The 23,527-nt window shown below is 41.3% G+C and overlaps 1 protein-coding gene across 1 annotated transcript in view; it reads left to right on the forward strand.

Moving 5' to 3' along the window:
* DNAH11 (dynein axonemal heavy chain 11) overlaps positions 1–23,527 on the forward strand; it is a 396,815-nt gene that overhangs the window by 193,636 nt on the left and 179,652 nt on the right. The window contains exons 45-49 of the mRNA XM_017871552.1: positions 5,517–5,690; positions 15,949–16,153; positions 19,171–19,336; positions 20,020–20,122; positions 22,369–22,608. Coding sequence (XP_017727041.1) covers positions 5,517–5,690; positions 15,949–16,153; positions 19,171–19,336; positions 20,020–20,122; positions 22,369–22,608 — 888 coding nt within the window. The remainder of the gene's footprint in view (positions 1–5,516; positions 5,691–15,948; positions 16,154–19,170; positions 19,337–20,019; positions 20,123–22,368; positions 22,609–23,527) is intronic.

Consider the following 23,527-nt stretch of genomic DNA (forward strand, 5'->3'; position numbering starts at 1 on the left):
CCAGTTAAAAATGTGGGAGACATCACTCTTCCTGATTTCTGTGTCTTATGATCTCAGACCCTTTTCAGTTGTACCTGTAAAACAGCTGCCAACCCTGTTCCCTCTTCTCCATCCCTGCAGCCTAAATTCAGAGGCAATGCATCTTTAGATTGGCCTTGGCTATCATAGTGTCTTAGTAGCTCAGATTGCCATAACAAAATACCACAAATTGGATGGCTGAAGCAATAGAAATTTATTTCTCACAGTTCTGGGGACTAAAACTCCAAGATTATGGTGTCAGCATGGTTGAGTTCCGGCAAGGACTCTCTTCCCATCTTTCAGACCCCCACTTTCCCACTGTGTCCCCATGTGACAGAGAAAGACATACTGGTTTCTCTTTTGACGAGGACACTAAACCCATCATGAGGACCCTATATTCATGACATCGTCTAAATCTAATTATGTCCCAAGGCCGTACCACCAAATACCATCACACTAAGGGGTAGGTCTTCAAAATATGGATTTGGGGGTGGGACGTGAAGGGGACACAATTCAGTTTGCAGCATATGATAACCTTCAAATTGGTCTCCCTGTGTCCAGTCCCTCTTACTTCTAACCAGTCTCACACACTATTCCCAGGATAGTCATTTGTGAACCATAGTCAACCCTGGGCCAATTTCTTTTTCGCTGTTTTTTTTTTTTTTTTTTTTTTTTTTTTTTTTTTTTTAGCTGAAAGTGAAATATTCATACCTGTACAGATTGCTTGCATAGCCCTTTTGTGGCTTCTGATTAACACTTGAGACAAATATTTGCACCAGCACACATATCCCATGAACTGCTTAGGCTTACCAAAGTGCAAAGTGGGAATTATTCAACTTCAGAAATTTGCAGATCTAATTGCCACCATGTACCTCTATGTGGAATTTTTCTCATGTGATCTTTACTATGATTCTTCAAGCTGTCCTCATTGCACAAGTAAAGTAAAGCTCAGAGGGGCAAAGTAACTTGTCCAAAGTCACACTGATGGGAAATGGCAACATCAGGATTCCCACCGGAGTTTGTCTTTCTCCAAAAACCATACCTTCCATGGTACCTCAGGGCCTCTCATGGTTCATAGTGCTTCTATGAGTACCCCTGAAATTTTTTTTTTTTTTTTTGAGACGGAGTCTCACTCTGTCGCCGGGGCTGGAGTGCAGTGGCCGGATCTCAGCTCACTGCAAGCTCCGCCTCCCGGGTTCACGCCATTCTCCTGCCTCAGCCTCCCGAGTAGCTGGGACTACAGGTGTCAGCCACCTCGCCCGGCTAGTTTTTTGTATTTTTTAGTAGAGACGGGGTTTCACAGTGTTAGCCAGGATGGTCTCGATCTCCTGACCTCGTGATCCGCCCGTCTCGGCCTCCCAAAGTGCTGGGATTACAGGCTTGAGCCACCGCGCCCAGCCACCCCTGAATTTTTACACGAAAAATAGATAACACGTTTTCCAGTCTTCCTTGCTCTTTCCAGGTGTAAATGGGGTATTTACATTGAAAGGCATCACAGCCAAGAGTGACCTATATTGCTGTTGGTTTGCTCACTGTAGATCAGAAAATAAATGGTTGATATAATCTGTTGGCCATTTCCACTTCTCGCCACTAAGTTACCATAACTTGTGCCTATTACTATAATAATATATTTGGAATTCACTTGGCCTCCTAGATCTTATTTCAGCCATTCTCAGAAGCCAGATTCCTTCTGTCATTTCCAAGTGCTCTCTAAAGATTAGCAGCCGATACTATGTGAGTGAGAGTCAAGTGTTCGTGTCAGGGACTTATGTGGCTTTCTCAGAGCCATGGTTTACAACATGTGTGGGTTTCTTGTTTATGGAAGCCACATGCAGACAGAAGGCAACCCTCCTCATCCACCAGGTATTTCTTTCAATATTTACCACAAGTTTTCTCCCTTTCTAGGACTGTAAAATCAGTGGGATGTTGACAGCGGACATCTTCCCCCTCCTGCTCATAACCACTCACCTCCCTCCCAGCTGACCCTCTTTTAATCTTTCCAATTTCCAAATGTATCAGCCTTCCCCCCGCTAGTTATATAAGCTAGAAGCTGGATATCACTGGCACCTTCCTTTCCGTAATTAATAGTCAACATGAGCAGCAACAGCAGCTTAAAATTTTCAAAAAGGCTCTAACTACAAAGCATTCAAAAGAGAGGCCATGATGTTGGCAATACGCGTGAAACAGACACAAGAAATGTTCTCAGGATAGCCACTGAGTGCCTAATATGTGACAGGGAATATGCTTAGAGCTTTTCATAGGGTACCTCATTTAATCTTCAAAAACAATAAAACCCTATATGGATTGGTACAACTATTCTTTTACAAATAAGGAACTGAAGCTTAGAAAGGTATATTAATCTGCTTCCAGGTACCAAGCTAACCCATGCCTCAGCCAGGTTCAAACAGCAGCTGACTGACTTAGGACCTGTGTTCTTTAGTCATTGCAGCCAACCTCCAAAACGAGTTTCAATTCAAGTTCATCTGAACTCCCATAAACCACCATCATTTCTCACGTGGCTTCTGAAGTAGCCTCCTCACTGGGCTTTCTTTTTCTACATTTGTTCTGATAATTCATCATCCACTCAGCAGTCAGGGTGATTTTTTGAAATGCACATGAAATCATATCATATACTCTAGAGTTGAAAACACTTGAATGGCTCCTTATTGCCTTTAAGATAACATTTCAAATTTTAATTCTATTTATAAGGCCTCTGAATCTAGCCCTGCTTAGCTCTCCCTGTTTCTTCCTCTGCCACTCCCTCCCCTGCTCCCCGCCTGCCTGCCCGCCTGCCCGCCTGCCCGCCCGCCCGCCAGCTACGGGGTCCAGTTTCTTGAACACACCAAGTTCTTTCATCCCACAGGAACTTTGTATGTGCTGGACTCTTCCTGAAATGGCACTTAAAGATGCCTTCCCTGAGCATCCAATTAAAATACAATGCCTCTGTTACTCTCACTTATAGCAAACTACTTTCAAGGCAACTGTTGATTTCTGCATTTGTTGACTTAGCCTCAGCTAGATGACACATCTTCATGTTCCTCCCTTCTATCTTCCCCATAAACTCTGTGAGAGGAGAGACCCTGTTTGTTTTCTTTTCTACTTTAGAACAAATGCACTTTAGTTGAATGAATTAATGAATGAAAGATTTGTCACCAAAATCATTTTGCCTATGTAGTGGTTGGGTGAAGCAAAGTTCGATGTAAAGTAAAAGTTAAATGTAGTCTGCCTACAGAGAATGGTGCCAGATAAGTAATATCATCTGAACTGTCCTGGCTCAAGACCAACTTTTATAGGGTGAAGAAATGTCTTCTGCCACCAATCTGAAAATAACTTAAATGAACCTAAATGCATAACTCATGCATGGGGTGGTAGAAGGATGCTCTCAGATGGTTTGGAAGATGGTGGGGCAAGCTCTCCCTGCAAACACTGATCACTCCCCCTGCCCAGTTTATAGGCCATAATCTATGACATAGAGACATCAAAGTAAAAGCAGGTTTAAAAACTTCTCTGGGGAAGAATCACAGTTGAAGTCATAGATAAAAATGAGATTGCTGAAAGCAGTAGACACACACAGTATTTTTAAAAGTTCATCAAACTCACTTTGTCAGGTCATGCTATGGATATAGGATTCACCGGGACAGGTCTCCTGTGGATATCAGAGGCACTGAGCCAGGTCATCCTATGAGTACAAGAGTCACTGGGGCAGGTCATCTGTGCATATGGGAGTAACTGGGCCAGGTCTCCTGTGGATGGATAGAGGTGTCACTGGACCAGGTCATCATGTGGCTATGGCAGTGACTGGTCAGATCATCCTATGGATATAGGAGTCACTGGGCCAGATTATACTGTGGATATAGGAGTCATTGGGTCAGGTCATCCTGTGGACATGGGCATCACTGGGCCAGGTCATCCTCTGGACATGGGCATCACTGGGCCAGGTCATCCTGTGGACATGGGCATCACTGGGCCAGGTCATCCTCTGGACATGGGCATCACTGGGCCAGGTCATCCTCTGGACATGGGCATCACTGGGCCAGGTCATCCTCTGGACATGGGCATCACTGGGCCAGGTCATCCTCTGGACATGGGCATCACTGGGCCAGGTCATCCTCTGGACATGGGCATCACTGGGCCAGGTCATCCTCTGGACATGGGCATCACTGGGCCAGGTCATCCTCTGGACATGGGCATCACTGGGCCAGGTCATCCTCTGGACATGGGCATCACTGGGCCAGGTCATCCTCTGGACATGGGCATCACTGGGCCAGGTCATCCTCTGGACATGGGCATCACTGGGCCAGGTCATCCTCTGGACATGGGCATCACTGGGCCAGGTCATCCTCTGGACATGGGCATCACTGGGCCAGGTCATCCTCTGGACATGGGCATCACTGGGCCAGGTCATCCTCTGGACATGGGCATCACTGGGCCAGGTCATCCTCTGGACATGGGCATCACTGGGCCAGGTCATCCTCTGGACATGGGCATCACTGGGCCAGGTCATCCTGTGGACATGGGCATCACTGGGCCAGGTCATCCTCTGGACATGGGCATCACTGGGCCAGGTCATCCTCTGGACATGGGCATCACTGGGCCAGGTGATCCTGTGGACATGGGCATCACTGGGCCAGGTCATCCTCTGGACATGGGCATCACTGGGCCAGGTCATCCTGTGGATATAGAAGGGTTTTTCTAGTTGCACACAGTTGTCCTCCTCTTTATTTTCCAAACCCTAATCTAGCAGTAAATGGCTTATATCTATACTCATATTAAAACAAGCAACTCCCAGTAAAGAGAGTCTGTTCCTTGCTACTATAAATCTCTCTGGAGGCTGAAAGTTGGTCCCTATGCAGTTTTCAACTACAACCCTTAGATTTGGTCTGGTGGGAAAACAGGTCCATGTGTTTCTCCATTCCTCCATCTCTCATGGCAGGGATTCCCAGGTTTAGAATTCCAGAGATCAACAGAGTTTCAATAATGATGTGTAGGAATGGTATAGAGTTGCCAGTTGTTTACTTTTCTAAGCAAGAGCATTTATAAAAATAACAATTTATCACCATAATTTTATAAGGGAAAATTATTTTATTATTGAAAGGTTGAAAGGGCCAGGAAAGCTATAAGATCAGAGCAAAGGACAGTATTTAAATCAAATAATGTTATTAATTTTTAAAAGTACTCCATTCTTATTTTTCCCATTTTCCCATAAATTGGTGTGAACATTGGTAGAAGTGAACACCACTGTTCAATAGTGATTACCTAGCATAGGAATTTGCATAATACATTGTCATTAGATTGAATAACCAACAGGTAATCTGGTGTTTACCTAACTTTACCTTGCTTTTTAAGTTAATTATTTCACAAAATTTGTGCTTGATGGGTATATGGTAATTTTAGGTTTCTACTCCTATGATGATATTACTCATAATTTGTTTCTTGTTTTTTTTCATAGTTTTAATTACCTTTGAATCTACAGTAAGTATTTCTCTTGTTCTCCTTAGCTTTCTGATTATCAGGCTGACTTCAGCCGGTGGTGGCAGAAAGAGATGAAAGCAGTGAAATTTCCATCCCAGGGAACAATCTTTGATTATTATGTGGACCACAAAACGAAGAAATTATTGCCTTGGGCTGACAAAATTGCCCAATTTACTATGGATCCAGATGTGCCTCTGCAGGTAGGTGTGTGGAACATAGCAATTGTATTAGTCCATTTTCATATTGCTATATATATTTTTTAAAAACCCTGAAACTGGGTAATTTGTAAAGAAAAGAGATTTAATTGGCTCATGATTCCACAGGCTGCCCAGGAAGCATGATGTTGGCATCTGCTGGGCTTCTGGAAAGGCCTCAGGAGATCACAGGGGAAGGGGAGGCAGACACTTCACTTGGCCAAGGCGGGAACAAAAGACAGTGAGGGGGTAGGTGCTGCACACTTTTAAATGACCAGATCTCATGAGAATGAATTCACTATCATGAGAACAGTACCAAGACGGATGGTGCTAAACCATTTATGAGAAACCGCCCCGGTGACCCAGTCACCCCCGACTAGGCCCCAACTCCAACATTGTGGATTACAATTCAACACGAGATTTGGTGGGGTCACAGATCCAAACCATATCACCAATATTCATTCTTGCCTGATGAATAAGTTACTGTGTTAATATGCTCAGCATATGACATATATCACTGGGAGAAAAGAGTCGCAGTTATAAGAATGCTTAGTGGCCGGGCGCGGTGGCTCAAGCCTGTAATCCCAGCACTTTGGGAGGCTGAGGCGGGTGGATCACGAGGTCAGGAGATCGAGACCCTCCTGGCTAACATGGTGAAACCCCGTCTCTACTAAAAATACAAAAAAAAAAACTAGCCGGGCATGGTGGCGGGCGCCTGTAGTCCCAGCTACTCGGAGGCTGAGGCGGGAGAATGGCGGGAACCCGGGAGGCGGAGCTTGCAGTGAGCCGAGATCGCGGCACTGCACTCCAGCCTGGGCGACACAGCGAGACTCTGTCTCAAAAAAAAAAAAAAAGAAGAATGCTTAGTGAGATGGCTGTTATATTTCTGCATCCTCTTTTTAAAAAATATTACAACTTAAATCTGCAATAACTATAAAATATAAAGAAATAAGTTTATTTATATTTTCCTAGAAACTTTGTGAGTTTGTAAACATTGAAGGCATATTTCTGTCCAGTGATTCTTACTTCTGAACTTATTGTAAATTTCTTAGATAGCACTTTTCACATATAACTTTCTTCTTATACCCTCCAGCTATCAAATGAATATGTTTAATCTCCTCTTCTCACCTTTCAAAGTCACATGACAGCTGATCATCCAAATGAAACTTTCTCTCTTCACTGTTTCTTTTCATAGATCGCTCTTCTACATTTCACTTAGATTCAGTTATTCTTTGATCATCTTGTTCTGCCTCAATGTGTTTTCCTTTTCATTTTATTTCTTCCTCGAAATCATGTCATTCTGATTCATTTTGGAGCTTATTATTTTGGGAGTGCTGTATAAGTGGCATATAGGTGATTTCTGTGACATTTATTAGGAGGCAGTTAGTGTCAAATAACAGAAAGCCCAGTGCATTCATTTCCTGGAGCTGCCATAACCAAAGACCAAAGACCAGGTGGTGTAAACAGTAAAAACATATTTTTCTCTCAGTTCTAGAGGCTAGAAGTCCAAGATGGAGATACCGAGGGGTTTTGTTTCTCCTGCAGCCTCTCTCCTCAGTTTGCTGATAGGCATCTCTTGCTGTGACCTCACATAGCCTTTTCTCTTTGTGCACATTCATGGGCACTGTCTCCCTGTATGTCTAAATTTCCTCTTCTCCTAAGGACACCAGTCACATTGGATAAGGGCCTACCCTAATAGCCTCATTTTAACTTAATTATCTCTTTTATAAGTCCTATTCCCAAATACAGTCACATTCTGAGTTATGAGGGGTTGAGGCTTCAAGAGATTAGTTTTGGAGGAGACATAATTCAGCCTGTAATAATGTGCCCTCTTGACTCCCAAAATTCAAATCCTACTAACATACAAAATACATTCACCCATTCCAACAGCCCAAAATTCTTTTTTTGGTTTGTTTCTTTTTTTTTTTTTTTTTTTTTTTTGAGACAGTCTCATTCTGTTGCCCAAGCTGGAGTACAATGGTGCAATCTTGGCTCACTGCAACCTCTGCCTCCCGGTTTCAAGCAGTTCACCTGCCTCAACCTCCCTAGTAGAAGGGATTGCAGGCACCCCACCACCATGCCTGGCTAATTTTTGTATTTTTAGTAGAGACAGGGTTTCACCAAGTTGGCCAGGCTGGTCTTGAACTCCTGACCTCAAGTGATCCACCCACCTTGGCTTCCCAAAGTGCTAGGATCACAGCCATGAGCCACCACACCCGGCCTACCAACAGCCCAGAATTCTTAATCCATTCCAGTATCAACTCTAAGTCCCAAATATGATCCAAATATCATCTACATGATACATTTCATCTATCAATTCATGAAATAAATTGAGGTATAATTCATCCTGAGGCAAAATTCCTCTCTAGCTGTGAACTTACAAAACCAGAGAAGTTACCTGCTTGCAAAATACAATGGTAGAACAGGCATAGGATAGACCTTTCCATTCCTAAAGGGAGAAATCAGAAGTCCAAAACTTAGCAGAGCAAATTCCTTTAGATTCTTAAGACTTCAGAATAATCTTCTTTGGCTCAATGCCCTATACCAGGGCCCCCTGGGATGATGGCCCTGCCTCTGGACCCACTAAGGCGGCAGTGTTGCCCTTGAGGGCAGCCCCACCTCCATGGCCCTGGGCAACAGCCCTGTCCCTGGGGCACGGGGCAGTAGCATCCTAGCTCACTGACCCCACTCCCTGAAAGTGAGGGAGAAATAGCTTCATCTCCCTGTTCTGTACCTTTTGGGCCAGTGATGGCATCAGTGGATGTTCTGCTGATCTCTGAATTGCCTTTGGAGTTACTTTCCCTTTTCTTGGAGGTTAATACATACATACTTGCAGGCAGGTTGCTAAATTTTCTTGTCCTATAGAATCTAAGAAGTCTTACCTTCCTTCATTTTGTCCTGTTTCCATCCTTTTTACCCCAAGCTGGCAATATTTCTGCTGGTATAACCGTATCTGTATCTCTGACTTCTTTTGAAATAGCTGATTTTGTCTAAGAATTATACCCATAATTTCTTCATGGAGTCATCCTCTGGTCACACTTTGGTGTTCTCTCCAGAATACACTTTCTCATGTTCTGCATATGGACAAGCTGAGAATTTCCCAAATCTTTAAGTTCTAGTTCCTTTCTGCTTAACAGTTACTTCTTCAATATATCTTTCACCTCTTTAATTTTGCTAACAATAAGGAGAAACTAGGTCACACCTTCAACACTTTTCTTAGAAATCTCCTCAGTTAAGTACTTGAGTTAATCACTCACAGATTCTATCTTCCACAGAACACTAGAATGCAATTCAGCCATGTTCCTTGCCACTTTAGGACAAGAATTGCTTTTCTGTCAGTGTCAAGTAGCATGTTCCTTATTACCATCTGAGGCCTCACCAGAAGCCTCTTTAATGTCCATATTTCCACCAGCAATCTCTTCAATGCAATCTAGGCATTTTCTTGCCTGCGCCTTAAAACTATTCTATCCTGTTGTCTTATCCTGTTCCAAAGTGACTTCCTCTTTTTTAGGTATCTGTTACAGCAGCAGCCCACTTCTCAAAATCAAAATCTGTATTAACCGTGGTGAGATACCACCTCACACCTGTTAGAATGTCTGTTATCAAAAAGATGAAAGATAACAAGTGTTGTCAAGAAAAATGAGAAAATGGAACCTTTGTACACTGTTGGTGAGAATACCAATTAGTACAGCCATTATGGAAAACAGTATGGAGGTTCCTCAAATTAAAAATTGAGCTACCATATGATCTAGCAATCCCACTTCTGGGTGTATATCCTAAGGAAACAAAATCAGTACGTCAAAGAGATATCTGCACTCGCATATTTACTGCAGCAGTATTCACAATAGCCAAGATATGGAGTTAACCTAAGTGTCCATCAATGGATGAACGGACAAAGAAAATGAGGTTCATACACACGATGGCATATAGGTTGAGCATCTCTAATTCAAAAATCTAAAATGTTCCAAAATTAAAAACTTGGAGGGCTGACATGATGCTCAAAGGAAATGTTCATTGGAATAGTTTGCATTTCAGATTAGGAATGCTCAACCAGTAAGTATAATGCAAATATCCCAAAACCCCCAGAAACTGAAATCCAAAATACTTGTGGTCACAAGCATTTCAGATAGGGAATATTCAACTTGTACCATTCAGCCTTTACAAAGAAGGAAATCCTGTCCTTTGCAGCAACTTGGATGAACCTGGAGTACATTAAGTGAAATAAGACACAGACAAATACTGCATGACCTCACTTATTTGTGAAATTTTAAAAGTTGAACTCATAGAAGTGGAGAGTGGTGTGGTGGCTACCAGGGGCTGGAGTTAGGAGGTTGGGGAGATGTTGGTCAAAGGATACAAAATTTCATTTAGGAGAAATAAGTTCAAGAGATTTGTTGTACATGGTGACTATAGTATTTTAGATGTATAGTATAGTATTTATACATAGTATAATACTATAGTATAGTATTTATACATAGTATAATGCTATAGTATAGTATTTATACATAGTATAATGCTATAGTATAGTATTTATACATAGTATAATACATAGTATAGTATAGTATTTATAGTATAGTATTTATACAATGTATAGTATTTTTAAAAAACCATTCAGAGAAAAAATTGTAAGTATTCTTCCCATAAAAAATAAGCACGTGGGGCTGGGTGCGGTGGCTCACACCTGTAATCCCAGCACTTTAGGAGGCTGAGGCAGGTGGATCACCTGAGGTCAGGAGTTCAAGACCAACCTGGTCAACATGGCGAAACCCCATCTCTACTAAAAATACAAAAAAACAACTGGGTGTGGTGGCATGTGCCTGTAATCCCAGCTACACAGGTGGCTGAGGCAGGAGAACTGCTTGAACCTGGGAGACAGAGGTTACAGTGAGCCAATATTGCGCCATTGTACTCCAGCCTGGGCAACAAGGGTGAAAGTGTCTTAGAAAAAAAAAACAAAAAAACTATGTGAATTGTAAGTGTATGTTAATTTGCTGGATTTAGCCATTTTACAGTGTATACATATTTCAAAATATCAGGTTATACACAATAAATATATACAATTTTGTCAATTAAAAATTAACTTTTTTTTTTAAAAAAAACATATTTTAGCTCTGTGATCCAAAAAAATTAATTATAGTTGTAACCTAGAGAAACCCAACCACACATACAAAGATGATCATGGCCACATTGTTCCTGACAACAACCAAAAAAGGAAAATTGAAAAACTAAGTTGTAATATATTAGTAGAATGGAAATCTACACAGCAGTAAGCAAAATTACCTAGACCTTGATACACCAATATGAGCATATCTCGAAAGTATAATGTTGATTGAAAAAAGCAAACTACAGAATAATCTGTATATTCTGAAACTGGTTGCATAAATTTACAAATAAAAGTTCAAACAAACAAGCATATCTGTACAGTAGTCCCTCACTTATCCATGGCTTTGCCTCCTGAGGTTTTGGTTACCTGTGGTCAACAGTGGTCCAAAAATATTCAATGGAATATTCCAAAGATAAGCAATTTATAAGTTAAATTGCACACTGATCTGAGTAGCAGAATGAAATCTTGTGCCACCCCACTTCATCCCACCTAGGATGGTAACCATCCCTTCATCCAGCTGTCTTGGTGACCAGGTCGATTATTGTGTATTGCAGTGCTTGTGTTCAAGTAACCCTTATTTTACATAATAATGACCCAAAGTGCAAGAGTAGTGCTGCTGACAGAATTGTTCTATTTTATTATTGTTAATCTCTTAGTGTACCTCATTTATAAATTAAACTTTATCATAGGTATATAGGTATAGGAAAAAACAGTATATATAGGGTTCTGTACCATCTGTGGTTTCAGGCATTCCCTGGGTGCCTTGGCACATACCTCGCCAAGGTTAAAGGAGGACAACTGTATTAGTTTGCTAGGGCTGCCGTAACAAAATCCCATAGACTGGGCAACTTCAACAACAGAAGTTTCTTTCTTCACGGCTCTGGAGGCTAGCAGTCCAAGCTCAAGGTGTCAGCAAGTTTGGCTTCTCCTGAGGCCTCACTCCTCATAGCCACTTTCTCTCTGCATCCTCACATGGCTTTTCTCTGTGCGTATGTATCCCTGATGTCTCCCTGTGGGTTCAAATTTTCTTATAAGGACACCTATCAGATTGGATTAGGGCTCAGTCGAATGGCTTCATTTTAACTTAATCGCCCCTTTAAAGCCCCTGTCTCCAAATACAGTCCCATTCTGAAATACCGGGGTTAGGACTTCATGACATGAATGTTGTGGGGACACAACATTATCAGCCTGTAATATTACTCCAGTATGACTTCATCCTAACTCATTACATCTGCAGCAATCCTATTCCCAAATAACATCACATTCTGAGATACTGCAGATTAGGACTTGAACATAGAAATTTGGGGAGGAGACAGTTCAACCCCAAACAATGAGGAAATTTATTATTTCACAAACAAGGAATTCAGAGGTTGAATAACCACAATGCAGATTAATTCTGTGACTTGGCAGCATCACCAAGGATTCTGATCATCCCGTCTTTCTGCTCTTCTTAACATTGACTTGAATTTAAGACAGCCATCCCTTTGGTCTCAAGATGTCTCTGATAGTAAACAACTTCAAAGGAGGCAGGGACTTTCTCTTATCTTTTTATTAACAGTGAGGAAACCTTCCTCAGATGTCTGGAGCTGACTGCCTCCTGCATCTAATTCTGTGGACTGGGCCATGTGCCACCTCGAATTCAGTCTCAGGCCTTGGCAGCGGGGCTGCCGTGATGGGCTTTGATGAGTCCTCACATCCTGCAGGAGCCAGGCAGAGCTTCCTGTGGCACTCATGGCTATGTGGGGGAGGGGTGAGGACTTGGACAAAGTGGGGTCTTTCCCAACAAAGAAGCAGCAGGGAAGGCTGGGCGCAGTGACTCACGCCTGTAATCCCAGTGCTTTGAGAGGTCAAGGTGGGTTGGGTCACCTGAGGCCAGGAATTTGAGACCAGCCTGGCCAACACTGTGAAATCTCTTCTCTACTAAAAATACAAAAAATTAACTGGGCATGGTAGCTGGTGCCTGCAGTCTCAGCTACTTGGGAGGCTGAGGCAGAGAATCGCTTGAACTCGGGAGGCGGAGGTTGCAGTGAGCCAAGATCGCGCCATTGCACTCCAGCCTGAGCAACAAGAGCGAGACTCCATTTCAAAAAACAAAAAGAAGTCAAAAGTGTCTTCTCCGTCTACTTTATCTATTTGAAAATCTTGCTTTTTGTTCAAGCTACCTAGAATTCAGCTATCTACAAGTATGATCTAGCTGGTTGAAGGCTGAGAACCTGTAATCAACCAAGAACTGCTGAAGACCTGAAAACTGCTATCACAAGGTTGATGCACCTTAGTGATGATATCTTGTATTCAGCAGAGAACCTATGAGCAGTTTGTGCTCTTTCTTTCCACACAGTTGTACCAAATGTGATTACTTAATTAACAGCATCTTAAATATAGTGGAAGATAACCATAGAAAGTCAATAATAATAGAAATACTAATATTATGCTGTTGTATGTCAAGTGCTTTACTGAATGCTGTACATAAAGCAGTCCTTATAGCAACCTTCTAAGGCAGGGACTGTCACTAGCTCCCCCCACCCCCACCCCCCGCCTTTTTTTTTTTAATATACGGAGAAACAGGCACGAAGAGAAGAAATACATACGGGTAGTACGTATAAGATGACCAACAGTTCTAGTTTGGGACTGAAGGAGTTTCGGGAACACTGGACTTTAAATTTTAAAACTGGGAAATCCCTAGCAAACTAACAAGAGTTGGTCACACTAAAACAAGCAAACCAGGATTCACAGTCAGGCAGCCTGGCTCCAGAGTCCATGCTCTGAAGAGCATTCTATGTGTAGATAAGAGAGAGGTCAGGCTCTGACAGACTTGGGTTTGAATCGAAGTACTGCCACTTACTAGGAACCATGACCTTGACCAAGTCAGTTATGTTCTTTTAGCTTTAGTTTCATCACCCCTGAAATAAAAATAACAACTGTCTTTATAGGTTTGTTACGGGTGTCTTATGACATTATGCATGTAAAGTGCTTAGCATGGTACCTGCCACACCCACATACTCATTTCCCAGTAAGTGTGAATTATTGGTATTAGTATGTGAAAAAGGCCAGCAGACAAATTTAAAAGCAAATGATGACAACTAGCAGCAAGAAAGGAGAAAAAAATATGAGATGCAGCTCAAATGTTTATTAAAGAGTAGTCTAGAACTGTTTAGTGTAGCACAGAACAGTCTGTCTTTTAGTAAGCCCTAAGAGCATCACTGAATTAAAATGAAGTTCTAGAGTAAATGTTCAGTCATGAAGATGATCTTGAATTGTATATAAAATACTCAGTTGGGTCAGCCTTGGTGGCTCACACCTGTGATCTTAGCACTTTGGGATGCTGAGGCAGGTGATTGCTTCAGCCCAGGTTTTTGAGACCAGTCTGGGCAACATGGCAAAACCCCGTCTCTACAAAAAATACAAAATAATTAGCTGGGCATGGTGGTGCATGCCTGTAGTCCCAGCTACTTGGAAGGCTGAGGTGGGAGAATAACCTGAGCTTAGGAAGTCAAGACCCTGTCTCAAAAAAAAATAGTCATTAAAAAAACTCACAATCGGCTGGGCACGGTGGCTCATGCCTGTAATCCCAGCACTTTGGGAGGCTGAGGCAGGCAGATCACAAGGTCAGGAGATCAAGACCATCCTGGCTAACACGGTGAAACCTCGTTTATACTAAAAATACAAAAAATTAGCCAGGTGTGGTGGCAGGTGCCTATATTCCCAGCTACTTGGGAGGCTGAGGTGGGAGAATAACCTGAGCTCAGGAAGTCAAGGCTGCAGTGAGTCATGATCACACCACCACACTCCAGCCTGGGTGACAGAGTGAGACTCCATCTCAAAAACAACAACAAATAAAAACAAAAAAACAAAAAAACCTCACAATATTCCATTGTGTTTAGTATATGCTAGCCAGGTAGAGAAGAACTTCATCCATTATAGACTTTATGTGAATTTCTTACGAACAATATGAATCTTGCAGGTAGATTCTCCCCTCCTTTTAAATTTGAACACCAAGAAATGCAACAAATCATTAATTATTGGCCGGGCGCTATGGCTCACGCCTGTAATCCCAGCACTTTGGGAGGCCGAGACGGGCGGATCACGAGGTCAGGAGATCGAGACCATCCTGGCGAACACGGTGAAACCCCGTCTCTACTAAAAAATACAAAAAGAACCAGCTGGGCAAGGTGGCCGGCGCCTGTAGTCCCAGCTACTCAGGAGGCTGAGAATGGCGTGAACCCGGGAGGCGGAGCTTACAGTGAGCCGAGATCCAGCCACTGCACTCCAGCCTGGGCGACAGAGCGAGACTCCGTCTCAAAAAAAAAAACAAAACAAAAAAATCATTAATTATCTTTTGTATTTTGTGTTTTGTTTTGGTGCCAAAGCCCAGGATCAGCTATCTTTTAATCACTGAGCAAAATTCTGTTTACTGCATATCTACATCTACTTCTTGTTCTGATCTTACATTGTAATGTGTTCCCTGAGTTTGATTTTTATTTATTTGTGTTCCTGTAAGCCACTTCAAATTGTTTGTAAAGTAATATAGTGCATAAATAGCCAATTTTAAAACATAAAATTAAGCTTTAGTTTTTAACAAAGCAAGGCATGATATGTTTCAAATGTGTTTTGGTTTCTTCATATTCCACTTAAAAGCCATCATTTCTCCCTAAACTGGTCTCTTCCCACACTGAACTCCTTTAGCATGCTGAATCATTTAGCCATTTAATGAGGACAAGGAATTGGTCCCAATTTTCATTTGTGTGTCTTGACTTCTCGAACATTTTCTCATCTCCTGGAATGTTGTAGATAGTTTCTTACATGTTTGCTATATTCCCTTCTGTGCTTACCACAATGTTGGGTAGAGAGTAGGTACTCTGAAATAAGGAGCCTTGGGGGCTAGTACTTAATTTGGAAATCATAAATCAGTTGTTTACTTTATGGTACTTTGATGGCATTATCTAATTGCTCTCCTCAAGCTACAAAGTCTGAACGACGACCATTCAAAACTGAAAATAAGGTGGAATCTCTCCCGTTGGGTGCTAATCTGAACTATGAATTATTTGGATCTCAATTCTAAAGTGACTGTGTTGAGTTTGATAAAAAATTTTGAAATGCCTCTCACTCGCATGAGCTTGCTCTCTCTTTCTGATTTTTGTTCCATTCTGTTTCTCCTCCCAGACAGTTCTGGTTCACACATCAGAGACAACTCGTCTTAGATATTTCATGGAGTTGTTGCTTGAGAAAGGAAAACCTCTAATGCTAGTAGGAAATGCAGGAGTGGGAAAAACAGTCTTTGTAGGTGACACATTGGCAAGTCTCTCTCAGGATTACATAATATCACGTGTGCCTTTCAACTACTACACAACATCCGCAGCTCTGCAAAGTAAGTGCACCTGTTTATTTTCCAGAAACAAGGGATCAAAAATCATCAAGGTGGGAACATGTGGCCCAAAAGACTAATAATAGCTTTCCCTAGAATTTAGAGTTGTTGCTTGGGCCTCAGATGAATTTGTACTTATCATCCTTGTCAAATATACGTTCTTTAAATATTGTTGTGATTTTAGCTTTTTATGTCACTCATGGCTTTATTTGGGTGATTATGCTTTAGAACAGCAAGAATATACATCAGTAGTGTTAATGTGGTACCTCAAAACCACTGGTTGCCTTTAATTGCATGGAGTCTTACCAATATAAGGGTATACTCAAGGAGGTATGTTCTGGCTACTTTTTCAAGTAAGAGATTAATTTAGGATAAATTCATTAAAACTGAGTAAATGACAGAACGAAGAGGCATTAATGAAATCTTAAAGTCACTAGAACTAATTTTGAACTATTGAATAACTAATCAATGTAATCAAAAGAACCTCACAGATCTGGGGCATTCCCAGAGTTAGGTAGGGTGAGCAAGAGACGTGGGAAGTAGAGGGGAAATCTCAGAGCTGATGTCGGAAGGCCAGTCACTCTCCAGCAGGGAAAGGGAGCTCTGTTGGGGGGCAGCCAAACTCTCTGATGTCTAATTGTTTATTAAAACTGTTGAGTTGTCCTGAATGTGGGTTCCCGAGGTGTCTGTTTATATGTGGATATATGTTGTTTTCTTAGCTATATCAGTGGAGACTAATAATACTAAAAAATACAAAAAACTAGCTGGGCAAGGTGGCGGGCGCCTGTAGTCCCAGCTACTCGGGAGGCTGAGGCAGGAGAATGGCGTAAACCCGGGAGGCGGAGCTTGCAGTGAGCTGAGATCCGATCACTGCACCCCAGCCTGGGCGACAGAGCAAGACTCTGTCTCAAAAAAAAAAAAAAATTAAATACATTTGCTTACTCATTGACATCATTAACAGCCAATAGTGATTTTCTATCAACTTTTATTAGTCATTTGGTCTTGTCTTTATAAATGGAACCCTTAGAAACCCAACTCAAGCCAGGTGTGGTGGTACATGCTGGTAGTCCCAGCTATTCAGGAGGCTGAGGTCGGAGGATTGCTTGAGCCCAGGAGTTTGAGTCAAGCCTGGGAAATGTATTGAGATACCTGTCCCCCAAAAAAAGTCAGTTATTTCATTCATCTCTTCAGAAAATACATATTATTTACCTACTTTTCCCAAGCATTGTGTGGGGTATATGTTTTTCATTTGCAGATATGAAAGACTCTATGATTTATAAATGGAAGATTAGGCTACAGTTCAGTAGTTGAACAAATTACTTGACCATGATGTGAGGGCATCTTGCTAATTCCTAAAAGGAATACAGGCGTGAATAAGATTTAGAGATGGCCTATTAGTATGAAGAGTAGAAAGAGCTATAGTTGTCAGTATACTTGTAAAGAGAATTATGGTTTCAAACATTTGAGTTGGGGCGACAAATGGGCAAAGAAGAAGATTAGGATAGAAGGACCAGCTTAAGGAAAGACGTGGAAGAGAGAAAATTGTGGGACACAGCCAATGAATTGAATCTCTGTGATGCCTGAAGCATAGTGATTGGGAGGAAGATATGGAAAAGGCTAAGCTATTGATGTGGAGTTATACTGCAGATAGGGTGACCACCTATCCAGTTCGCCAAAAGACCAAAGTGTTTTCTGGAACATGGGACTTGTAGTGTTAAAACTGGGACAATCCCAGGCAACCACCGATGGTTGATCATGCCAACTGTAGAGAATGCTGAGACACAAAATAAGGGGACTGTGAACCATTGATAGGGAAGCAAGTAACTGACAAGGTGGGCACTGTCTTTTGAGAAGAGAGATCTGAGGTGGGGAGATCAGTCCCCCTGAGTAGTATAAGAGCTATATGTAATGTGACCCTGGACCACAGTTGTAGAAAAGTGGGTGGCAAGTTGGGAACATATGGAAATGACATGAAGTACCATTTATGGGCTGTGGTTGGACAAACACGGGACCAGGAGATAGAGAGATTACTGGGAGGCTTTGCATCTGGCTGACTGGGCATGTTAACCCCATAAGCAAGAGCACAGAGGTAAAAGGGAAGAGGTGAATTGTGAGTGAGGAAGAGAAGATGTTAAGCTGAGTTGGAAAAGAGGCAGATTTAGTGTTGGCTGAACATTGGATGGTAGTGGCTAGTAAGAATTAATGCTCAGCAAGTGTTTGGAAATGTGGGTCTGCCTCTTGGAAAAGGTGTTTATTTATTGTATGATTCTTTATTCATTCATTCATTCGTTTGTTTGCTCATTTTAAAAAAGTATTTGTTGTGGCCATTGTCGGTGGTATAGCAACGAATATGACATAGTTCATTGGTCTCAAAATACTTATAGTCTGTTTGGAGAGTCAACAAGTAATTAGATACTATATCTCAGACACACACTGTTCTGGATTTCCTTCACCCAGGACTTTAAAAAATAGACACAAAGTCATATAGACACAGGAAGAAATGTAACTTTATGTATACACAGATGGTGTCTACATTGTGGATAGTGTCTACGTACACTGTTCTTGTGCTTCTGCACTCCAGCCGCCTAAGAAGACAGGTAGGGGAGACTTTCCTGAGCTGTTCCCAGACTGTCCTGCAGAGATGATAAGAGAACTGAGAGACCAGGCCATAGCTGGACTAGCAGTGGCCATATAGAATGGGTACAGGGAAGGAAGTACACAGATCAGGAGTTGGGTTGTTTCAGCTGTGATGGACAAGGTGATGTCATGCTGCACATGTTGCAGTCTCCATAAAGGAGAGGTGGAGTGACTTCTGGCAACAGGAGGGAGATTGGCAGGAGAGCATGACACAAAAGGAGGGGCCAGAGACACATGTCAGGTCTCTTAACCTATGAAGAGGTGATACCTGAAACCATGGGGGTAGATGAAATCAACAGAAGAAGGTAAGAACAAGAGAAAAATGACTAAACAGAACATTTGCGTTCTATTGATTGGTGGACAGAAATATATGTTTATTTCAGAAATTCTTGAGAAACCCCTAGAGAAAAAAGCTGGTCATAACTATGGTCCTGGAGGAAATAAAAAATTGATTTATTTTATCGATGACATGAACATGCCTGAAGTGGACTTATATGGCACTGTTCAGCCTCACACCCTGATCCGGCAGCATATTGATTATGGACATTGGTAAGCAATTCTCTGTAGTTTACTCTCTCCCAAAATCTAATAATTATTATGGATAATAATTATGGATGAATTATTATGAATAATTATTATGGATGAATTCAAGTGGAATTATCCCCAGTTTCTTCTAAGGAATATCTTTTGGGTTTACTTTGTATCTCTTTTCATCATATTAAATGGAATAGTTTCCCTTTGTATCTTTGGAAGATTGGATTGAAAAGTATCTCAGAAATGTTAAGACTGTCCAGAAATCATGTCCTCTTTAAGAGTTAACTCACACCAAATTATTTAAGAGAAACTTGATCTGATTTGGCAGGGTGTAAATGTTTGGGCACTGTAGTCATCAATTCCTGACAGTTAACTATAGGGATAGCCCCCAGCCCATCCATGGAGTCTTGCTGTGGATACAAGATAGTTTCTACAGAGTAACATGAAAATCAATAAGCAGTAATAGCTTATATTGATGCAGCTCCTGATCTTGATTTTGGCATCAAAGGAGTTAAGTCACCTTCAGTTTTTTGAGCTTCAGTTTTGATGTCTCTCAAATAAGGCTCACAAGGTCAACCTCACAGAGTGATTATAAAGATAAGGAGATAATCGGTGATGAAGTCCTTTATGAACTGTTATATTTTGTTGTCTTGTCATCTCCAGTTTTTGGATTTAAGGTTCTATTTTCTGTCTTTCAGGTATGATAGACAGAAGATGATGCTTAAAGAAATCCACAACTGCCAGTATGTCGCCTGCATGAATCCAATGGTGGGCAGCTTCACCATCAATCCTAGGCTACAGGTAGGGTGTTGAATACTGCACTCAAAAACTGTAGATCTGTATTGTATTGCTTTTGAGTGCAGATTAGGATTCCTATGGGATATCTGATTAAGCATGTTTTTCATGGCAGCTGTACCATATTTTATTCCCACTAACAATAGACAGGGGTTCTAATAAGCCTTTTTGTTTTAATTAGTAGACTTTACTTTTTATATCAAAGTTTATAGCAAAATCAGCTGGAAGTACAAATAATTCCTATGTACTCTCTTAATGCCCTCACTTGTTTTACCCTATTATTAACATCTTGCATTAGTTACAATGATCAGCCAATATTGACACATTATTATTAACTGAAGTTCAGAGTTTACATTGGGATTCCTTCTTTGTATTATACTTTCCATGGGTTTTGACAGATGTATAATGACAAGTATCATCTGTTAACAATATCATACAGAATAGTGTCACTGCCCCAAAATCTCTGTACTCAACCAATTCATTCCTCTCTCTTTTCCCTCTGAGTCCCTGGTAACAAATGATCTTTTGTCTTTTCTTTACTATTATTATTGTTGTAAAATACATGTTACATAAAATTTACCACATTAACCATTTCAAGTGTACAGTTCAATAATATTAACTACATCCATAATGTTGGGCAGCCAAGATCACCACCCACCTCCATAACTTCATCTTGTGAAACTGAAACTCTGTATCCATTGAGCTCCCCTTCTTCTCCTCCCCACTTTCCCCTGGCAACCACCATTCTACTTTCTGTGTCTATGATTTTGGCTATTTTAAGTACCTCATATAAGTGGAATTATCCAGTATTTGTCTTTTTGTGGCTGGCTTATTTTGCTTAGCATAATGTCCAGGGTTCATCCAGTTGTGGCATATTGCAGAATTTTTTCCCTATTTGAGGCTGAGCCATATTCTAGTACATGTATTTACCACATTTTCCTTAGTCGTTCATTTGTTGATGGACACTTGGGTTGCTCCCACATTTTGGCTAATGTAAATAATGCTGCTGTGAACATGGGTGAACAAAGATATCTTCAAGACCCTGCTTTTAATTCTTTGGGGTATACACCCAGAAATACAATTACTGAATCGTATCAGAATTTTACTTTTAATTTTTTGAGAAATCATGGTACTGTTTTCCATGACAACTATACCTTATGTTATTCCCTACCGACAGTGCATCAGGGTCCCAGTTTCTCTACATCCTCACACACATTTATTTTCTGTTTTGTTTTGTTTTTTTGACAGCAATCATGCTGTTGAGTGTGAGGCAGTATCTCGTAGTTATGATTTGCATTTTCCCAGTGATTAGTGATGTTTTTATGTGCTTATTATTCATTTTTGTATCTTCTTTGGAGAAATGTCTATTCAAGTCTTGTGCTCATGTTTAAATTGGTTTATTTTGTTGTCATTGAGTTTTAGGAGGCCTTAATGTATTCTGGATATTAATCCCTTAAGCACTGATATTTTCTCTGTTTCTATAAATTTTACCTTTTCCAGAATTTCATGTAGTGAGAGTCATAGGGTATGTAGTCTTTCCAAATAGGCTTTTTTTCACTTAGCTTAACTATGCACTTAAGATTTCTCCATGTCTTTCCATGGCTTGATAGTGCATCTCTTTATTGCTGAATAGTAGTCACTGTATGAATGCATCACAGCTTGTTTGTCCGTTCATCTACTGAAGGACACCTTGGTTGCTTTCACTTTTGACAGTCATGAAGGAAGTTGCTATAAACATTTGTGTGCAGGTTTTGTGTACGCATGTAAGCTTTTTAATCATGACAACAGCAGCAGCTACCACCAAGATATGTTCAGTAGCATACAGTGGTTGCTTATTCATATGGACTCAGCTGAGACTGAGCTCAGTGACTGCTGATCTTGGCTGGGCTCATCTGTGCATGTTGGGGATAAACTGTCAGTTAATTTGATGTGGCTTTGGCTGGAGTAACTGTGACAACATGGCCCTGCTTTATGTGTCTCTCATACTTTAGGGCCTGTAGAGTTTATGGTAAAGTCAGAGGCTTAACAAAGTAAGTAGAAATATACACCTCTGACAATGACTGGCACACTATCACTTCCACCTCCTTCTGTTGGCTTAAGTAAATCACATGGTCATCCCCAGAGTCAGAGTGGAACACTAAAAAGCTACATGGTAATGGGCCTGGTTGCAGGGAGGAGTGAAAAAATCAGGTCTCTGCAATTTTCTGGTACAATCGTAATTTTTACACTCTTATATTTGTTTTTCTTTTCAGAGACATTTCACAGTGTTTGCATTCAATTTTCCATCTTTGGATGCACTAAACACCATCTACGGCCAAATCTTTAGTTTCCACTTCCAACGGCAAGCGTTTGCTCCATCAGTTCTCAGTAGTGGCCCCACTTTGATCCAGGCAACAATAGCATTCCATCAGACAATGATGTGTAACTTTTTACCCACGGCTGTTAAATTCCACTACATCTTTAATCTGAGAGATTTATCGAACGTCTTCCAGGTACCTTGACTGCTCTGTGTTATGCCTCTTGAGTAGACAAATAATTATAATACTATGTATTAGCCCACTTTTTGTGTCACTATAGAGAAACACCTGAGGCTGGGTAATTTATAAAGAAAGGAGGTTTAACTGGCTTATGGTTCTGCAGACTGTACTAGCATGGCCCCAGCATCTGCTTCTGGTGAGGGCCTCAGGAGCTGACAATCATGGTGGAAGGTCATGGGGAACCAGTATTTCACATTTTACATGGCAAGAGCAGGAGCAAGAGAGTGAGTCGGGGCAGGTCCCCAAACTTTTAAACAACCATATCTTGTATGAACTAACCGAGTGAGAATTCACTTATTATGGAGGGGATGGTCTAACTATTCATAAAGGATCTGCCCCCATGATCCAATCACCTCCCACCAGACCCCACCTCCAACACTGGGAATCACATTTCAACACGAGATTTGGAGGGGCACACATCCAAACCATGCCATACTGTTAACGGTGTTCATTTATAAAACAGCTTAAAACTACGGTTATATACTTTCATATGTGTTCTTTAACTTTACTCATAAACTTCTCAGGAAGTAAATATGGCAGGTTTATTATTCCCATTGCATCATTGAGAACAGTGCTTCTCCTCAAGTCATATAATGTCTTTGTCTGTGCTGCTGTGACAAAATACCTGAGATTGGGTAATTCATAAATAATAGAATTTTATTTCTCACAATTACAGAGGCTGGGAAGTCCATGATTAAGGCACTGGCAGATTCAGTGTCTGGTGAGGGCCTGGTCTCTGCTTCCAAAATGGTGCCTTGCGTGGTGCATCCTCACAGGGCAGAAGGGACAGAGCAAATGGGGCAAATGCCCAGTACCCCTTTCATAAGATCACGTTGCCCTCATGACCTAGTCACCTCCTAAAGGCCCCACCTCT

The sequence above is a fragment of the Rhinopithecus bieti genome, unplaced genomic scaffold (genome assembly GCF_001698545.2).
Source record: "Rhinopithecus bieti isolate Rb0 unplaced genomic scaffold, ASM169854v2 scaffold_5882, whole genome shotgun sequence".
Taxonomy (NCBI): Eukaryota; Metazoa; Chordata; class Mammalia; order Primates; family Cercopithecidae; genus Rhinopithecus; species Rhinopithecus bieti.